Raw genomic sequence first — 6,724 nt, forward strand, 5'->3', positions numbered from 1 at the left:
ACACGAACCAAACCACCGCCTCCTCCCCCGACCGGAGAGGAGCCTCACCGCCGGCGCCCATGGCGACACGCTACTTGATCGTGTCGCTGCCCGTGCAGTCGCCCGGCGCCACCGCCAGCTCCCTGTGGTCGCGCCTCCAGGACTCCATCTCCCGCCACTCCTTCGACACCCCGCTCTACCGCGTAAGCGATCCCCTCCGACCCGTCTCCTTCACCCGCCGGGATTTAATCTCGCGTAGCCTCACCGTCCGCGCAGTTCAACGTCCCGGATCTCCGCGTCGGCACCCTCGACTCGCTCCTCGCGCTCAGTGACGACCTCGTCAAGGTTCCCCGCACGATCTCGATCCCCTCTCCCCTCTCCAGCTGCCCCGGGGCACTAGCCTCTGATTCCGTGCCATCGTGTGTTTGTCTCTATATGTATACCCGCAGTCCAATGTCTTCGTGGAGGGCGTGTCACACAAGATCCGGAGGCAGATCGAGGACCTCGAGCGCGCCGGAGGGGTCGAGACCGGGACCCTCACCGTCGACGGCGTCCCCGTCGACACCTACCTCACTAGGTCTGCTGCAAACTGCCAACCCCATCGGATGGGTGCCCTGTTCAGCTTAAAAGCTTCTGTGTTGATCGCGCGCGCAGGTTCGTGTGGGATGAGGGCAAGTACCCCACAATGTCCCCTCTCAAGGAGATCGTCGGCAGCATACAGTCACAGGTTGCCAAGATCGAGGATGACATGAAGGTTTGTTTGCACGACTCCACTCCTCTTTGCACATTTACGCCAATTTGTTGCTGGGACCAAGGCTCATCGCTCTGTAGATATATAGCAAAACCGGAAACATATCATGTGCAATCAATGAATCATATTGGTGTAAACGGGTAATCCAGCAATCTGGTGCGTCCAAATTAAAATCTAATGGTGACTGCTATTTTACATTTAACCTCTTCCTACCTCTTTTACATTTAACCTCTTCTATATGAAACCATTGGATCTAGATTGGATGTTCTGGATGGTTCGATTGCACCAAATAAGTAATTGCACAGGATTATATCAAAACCAATTCATTAGCTAGACTCGCAGATACCAGAAATTATATACACGGGAGGGCTGGTCAAAAAGTTCATATATATATATATATATATATATATATATATATATATATATATATATATATATATATATATATATATATATATATATATATATATATATATATATATATATATATATATATATATATATATGAACTGAACGTAGCTCATCTATTTAAGTTTCTTGAGGTCTAAAATATGATGAAATGTAGGTTGCAAAGACAAAGAAAGTTTGTGTTTCTCAGCTAAAAATGCCATTTGGATCTCTGCCTGTGATTTTTTTTGCTTTGGCCTCAATTTTATGGCTCGTTTTTGCTATACTAATACATCTGGTCAATAACTTTTATGTTTTAGTTCACAACTCCTAAAAACGCTCTCTTCCCCAGGTTCGAGCATCGGAATATAATAATGTAAGGAGCCAGCTTAGTGCGATCAACAGGAAGCAAAGTGGGAGGTAAATTGCGCTGACATACTTTGTGTGTTCAGACTCTAGAGGAAGTGCTTGATTCCAGGACTTTTTCCTTGTTTATTGTAAAAGGAACAGGAGAGCAGAAATGAATGGCTTACTCATTTTATCTGTTGCCTTTCCTATACTAATTAGTTTGGCCTTTTATTGTGTGAAAGCTTAGCGGTTCGTGATCTTTCCAATCTGGTAAAACCGGAGGATATGATCACCTCGGAACATCTCGTGACACTTCTTGCAATTGTTCCCAAGTACTCCCAAAAAGACTGGTTGTCAAGCTATGAGAAAATTGACACATTCGTGGTAAGGTTAAATTTTGGTTGTGCTTGTCTGCTTGTTAGAACCTCCCAAATCGACATATTTTTTCTTATAACTTTCCTTTTGAAGAGAATTGAATAATGTTTTAACTACCCTTAGGAGAATCTTTAATTAAAATCTGTCAACGTTGTCTAAATTATGTCCCTGACTTCCTTGTATAGTTATATTCATACCGGATTTGACTGCCCCCATTCATATGAGCTAACTGAAAATTTTATAGGTACCTAGGTCATCTAAAAAGCTCTATGAAGACAATGAATATGCTCTCTACACTGTAACACTGTTTGCTAAGGTTGTTGACAATTTTAAGGTCCGTGCTCGCGAGAAGGGTTTTCAGGTAAGGTTTCCTTGAGAGTCGTATGTTTACACTTTATATTAATCTGGCTATCCTTCTTTAGCCTTTTGTTATCCACTATAAGCTTTAATTTCATTTTATTCCAGGTCCGTGATTTTGAGTACAGTCCTGAAGCACAGGAAAGTCGGAAGCAGGAGATGGAGAAGCTACTGCAAGACCAAGAAGCCATGAGGACCACTCTTCTTCAATGGTGCTATGCCAGCTACAGCGAGGTACTTGTCTTTTCCTACATAATCTAGTGGTTTGAACGACAACTGTGTTTTCTTTCCTTAATGATCTTATTGATTACATCTCTGCTGTAAGTGTCAGTAATGTTGAATGGAAATTTTAGGCCATGTTTCTTTGGAAAGCCATTATGCTGTTAATGTTTCCCTATTATTATTGTCTTCATTTGCATTAGAATTTATATGTTTCTCGTATTAAAATTTTAAATAAGGCCATGTTTCGTTGTGAGTCCTGGCTGTGTCATGCTGGAACTGCCTTTTGCTTTATGTTAATGTTTCACTGGTACAACCTTGATATTTATGGAAAAATTGATATGGCGGTAACACATTGATCACAAAGTGTTGAGCCAGATTAGGATGCATTGCAATTTGTTAGTTAGAGCTATGAATGGTAGGCCTTATTATGTTATTATAAGCTGTGCAGGATATGGATCTCTAATTCTTGGAAAGTCATAGTAAAACAGAAAACCCGCTATCCTGCTTTTTCTTGCCTTTAGGGTTGTGAAGCTCTTGAAATTTTACTGAGCCTTGGCTATGCTTTGTTGCTGTGGTTATATGGTTTGCTGAGTTGGTTTTTGCCTTCTTTCTCTTTCGTATGTCATTTCTTGCTTGTGAACTGTAACTATTACTGTACAGGTATTCAGTTCCTGGATGCACTTCTGTGCTGTGCGTGTCTTTGTAGAGAGCATCCTTAGATATGGTCTCCCTCCATCATTCCTGGTAATTTGCTGAGGCTGTTGTTTATGATGGTAAATAGTATACTTCCGTTTCTTGTCTGATCATATGTTTTGCATATCAGTCTGCTGTTCTTGCACCATCTACAAAGAGCGAGAAGAAAGTAAGGAGCATCTTAGAGGAGCTCTGCGGCAATGCCCATAGGTAATTCAGTGTTTCGGGGGGTGCGGTCCATTGGACTTTGAATCGCACGTTGGTGTTGTTTTCCACTAACACACACAACATTTGAAATGCAGTATTTATTGGAAATCCGAAGACGACGTAGGCGTCGCCGGTCTGGGAGGTGAAACAGAGGCGCACCCTTACGTCTCCTTCACCATAAATTTTGTCTGAGACCGGCATGTTCCTGGCCGTCTGCGGCCCAGGCAATATTTCGAGCAGAACTGCCATAAATTCTTTGTTGATTTGTCGGTTCATGTGCTCCTGTAATTCACATCACAGAGAGACCAGCCGATCAATAATGTAGTTTCTGAGGACATGTTTCCCTGCAGTATTGTACCTTGGGAGCGCATTGTAAATGGCCTGGAACAGTTGTCTACTGGATTTGTTTATTTATTTACAATAAAAGCCATGTGAAAATAAGTAACTAAAATTTGGATTGTCAGTTGATGAAAAATGGAATGTGGAGCTAGCTAGGCTCTGGGTTTGTGGCGCAGACGATTTTTTTCCAGTGGAATGTGTACGTTCTGGTTCTGGAGAGCTTCCTATCCTACCGGCCAGGCCATCTCTACCTTGAGCCCCTTGCAATTGAACATCACGAAACTGGGTGAACCAGAATAGATTGGCGTGTTTGGAACGCATGGCTGACAAATTAAACCCAAGTCTTATGGAATTTTCTCAGTTCCCGAATTCTCGAGCCAAGAGGAGCGAGCAGTACTGGATGCCGAGAACTGCCAGCCGTCGTCCCCGCGCCGCCGCGGCGTCCGGGCGTTTACACCACCCATGCACGCACGGACGAGGTACCCTTCATCGTCGTCGTCGCCGCCGCCGCCGCCCGCTCCAAAACCAGAAAGCGGATGCCACTCCAAGGAAGGGCAGCTCCTTTCCACACTAGTCTCGCTCGGGCCGACAGCGATGTCTCCGTGCGCCTGCTCCTCCTCCTGCTGCTGCTCTTCCTCCTCGCGCGCGCTCACACCCACCTAACCTATAACCCGCTCCGCCTAGCTCCTTCCTACCCGTTACCTGCTGCGGAGCGGAGACGACGACCACTTCCACCTCCTCCCCCCCTTCCGCACCCAATCCCATCCCCCTTTCCAAATTCCAATTTCCAGCAGGCCGCCCGCGATGCCCAAGCCGGCGACGGCGAACCGGCGCCGGAAGCGCGGCGGCGGCGGCGGCGAGGGGGGCGCCGCCGATGAACAGGCCAGCAGCAAGAGGAGGCCCGCCACCAGCGTGCTCACCTCCCTGGACGTCAACGACGCCCCGCGCCCGGAGCTCCCCCTCTTCCAGCTGAGCCGACCTCGCCAGCAGGCGGAACAGGACGACGAAGAGGAGGAGGTGACCGGTGGGGGCGGAGGAGGAGGAGCGGGGTCGTCGTTGTCATCCGTGGTCAACGGCCACGGGCAGAGCCCGCACCAGCAGCGGCGGCTGTGGGTCAAGGACCGGTCGCGCGCGTGGTGGGAGCAGTGCAGCAGCGCCGACTACCCGGAGGCGGACTTCCGGTCCGCCTTCCGGATGGGGCGCGCCACCTTCGCGATGCTGTGCGACGCGCTGGGCGCGGCCGTGGCCAAGGAGGACACCGCGCTCCGCGCCGCCATCCCCGTCCGGCAGCGCGTGGCGGTGTGCGTGTGGCGGCTCGCCACGGGGGAGCCGCTCCGCCTCGTGTCCAAGCGCTTCGGCCTCGGCATCTCCACCTGCCACAAGCTGGTCCTGGAGGTCTGCGCCGCCATCCGGGGCCTCCTGATGCCGCGCTTCCTCCGCTGGCCCGATGACGCCGCCGCCGAGGCGTTCAAGTCCCGGTTCCAGGCGGAGTCCGGGATCCCCAGCGTGGTGGGCGCCATCTACACCACCCACATCCCCATCATCGCGCCCAAGGTGTCGGTGACCGCCTACTTCAACCGCCGGCACACGGAGCGCAACCACAAGACGTCCTACTCCATCACGCTGCAGGGGGTGGTGGACCCCGACGGCGCCTTCACCGACGTCTGCATCGGCTGGCCCGGGTCCATGCCCGACGACCAGGTGCTGGAGCGGTCGGCGCTGCAGCAGCGCGCGGCGGCCGGGATGATGGCGGGGTCCTGGGTGGTGGGCGGCGTCAGCTTCCCGCTCACGGAGTGGGTGCTGGCCCCCTACGCGCAGGCCAACCTGACGTGGGCGCAGCACGCCTTCAACGAGAAGGTGGCGGAGGTCCGGCGCGTCGCCGTGGACGCCTTCGCGCGCCTCAAGGGCCGGTGGGCGTGCCTGCAGAAGCGCACGGAGGTGAAGCTGCAGGACCTCCCGGTGGTGCTGGGCGCCTGCTGCGTGCTGCACAACATCTGCGAGTCGCGCGGGGAGGGCATGGACCCCGCGCTCCGATGCGACATCGACGACGACGAGACGGTGCCGGAGAACCCCGTGCGGTCGGACGGCGCCACCAAGGCTAGGGACGACATCGCGCACAACCTGCTCCACAGCGGACGAGCCGGCACCAAATTCTTCTGAATTCTCTCAGTCGGTTCGTTCGTTCCATCAGATTCTTCTACTATGCTGCTGCTGCTACTCTGTCTCCCGACTCCCTCTCCTTTCATTGGATTGGAACCGTCCATGGAATTGATCATTCGTTGGGTTGTTTGAACTGTACTGGGAAGTGGGAAGATCACCCGCAATCCGTCATCCTCATCCTCGTAGAACGCTGAACACACGGAGAGAAAGGTAGATCAAAGACAAAGAGTGGGTTGGGTTTGCTTTTGATCATAGGATTTTTAGTCTAGTAGCACGTGGTACAGTTGTTGAACAAACCTACGTATCCAAGAGCCAAGTCAAAGAAACAGCAACAAGAAGCAGTAGCACATCTCAATCCGTGCGTTTTCCTTGTGTTTTACCTATGGCATTGGCATGATCATGTAAAACAATATTTTGGGATGACCGTATGGCCAAAATGCTGAACGTGTTGCCGATCGGGCCGATCCGATCGATATCCACTGGTCGTTAACAATAACATGTTTGGATGAGCTGGTCGAACCGGACGTTAATGACTGACTTTCGATTTTTATTTATGAATTATTTATTTTTATGTTTAAGTTATGTATTTTTATTTACAAAATATGTATTTTTTATTATTATGTTTGATTCATGTAGTTTCTAAATGTTTTTATGAATTATGTAATGTTATTCGTTTAACTTTTTAAGAATTAAGTAAACAAATGCATTTGTATGAGCTATACGTAATTAAGTGGATGAAATTACATAATTCATAACAATTCTTAAAAATTTCATGTTCAAACATAATAATATAAAATATATAATTTATGAATAAAATTCCATTACTTAAGCATAAAAATAAATAATAAATAGACCATAAATAAAATCCAATTTATAGATTGGAATCTAGTTTTTAAAATTTTAATA

At 48.9% G+C, this 6,724-nt stretch overlaps 2 protein-coding genes across 2 annotated transcripts; both read left to right on the forward strand.

Annotated features, from left to right (window-relative positions):
- The first annotated feature begins 21 nt into the window (after positions 1–21).
- LOC100273246 (vacuolar ATP synthase subunit C) lies at positions 22–3,766 on the forward strand. Its single transcript, NM_001360224.1, has 11 exons — positions 22–182; positions 256–324; positions 429–556; positions 634–733; positions 1,470–1,537; positions 1,708–1,849; positions 2,085–2,201; positions 2,306–2,431; positions 3,080–3,163; positions 3,243–3,322; positions 3,415–3,766. The coding sequence occupies exons 1-11, from the start codon at positions 60–62 to the stop codon at positions 3,509–3,511; spliced, it is 1,134 nt and encodes a 377-aa protein (NP_001347153.1). The 5' UTR covers positions 22–59; the 3' UTR covers positions 3,512–3,766.
- A 418-nt stretch (positions 3,767–4,184) lies between these two features.
- On the forward strand, positions 4,185–6,324 carry LOC100275559 (PIF/Ping-Pong transposase family protein). The gene has a single exon (NM_001149613.2). It carries the CDS (start codon positions 4,463–4,465, stop codon positions 5,816–5,818), a length of 1,356 nt encoding a protein of 451 aa, NP_001143085.1. The 5' UTR covers positions 4,185–4,462; the 3' UTR covers positions 5,819–6,324.
- Positions 6,325–6,724: the final 400 nt, after the last annotated feature.

The sequence above is a fragment of the Zea mays genome, chromosome 8, assembly GCF_902167145.1.
Source record: "Zea mays cultivar B73 chromosome 8, Zm-B73-REFERENCE-NAM-5.0, whole genome shotgun sequence".
NCBI classification, from domain to species: Eukaryota; Viridiplantae; Streptophyta; class Magnoliopsida; order Poales; family Poaceae; genus Zea; species Zea mays.

What these genes read in the sequence shown, in the direction of transcription:
- LOC100273246 (NM_001360224.1), top strand. Translation starts at nt 60, where the DNA reads ATGGCGACACGCTACTTGATCGTGTCGCTGCCCGTGCAGTCGCCCGGC. An exon ending in GCTATGCCAGCTACAGCGAG is followed by an intron (nt 2,432 to 3,079) that starts GTACTTGTCTTT and finishes ATTACTGTACAG; the next exon opens with GTATTCAGTTCCTGGATGCA. An exon ending in GTCTCCCTCCATCATTCCTG is followed by an intron (nt 3,164 to 3,242) that starts GTAATTTGCTGA and finishes TTTGCATATCAG; the next exon opens with TCTGCTGTTCTTGCACCATC.
- LOC100275559 (NM_001149613.2), top strand. Translation starts at nt 4,463, where the DNA reads ATGCCCAAGCCGGCGACGGCGAACCGGCGCCGGAAGCGCGGCGGCGGC.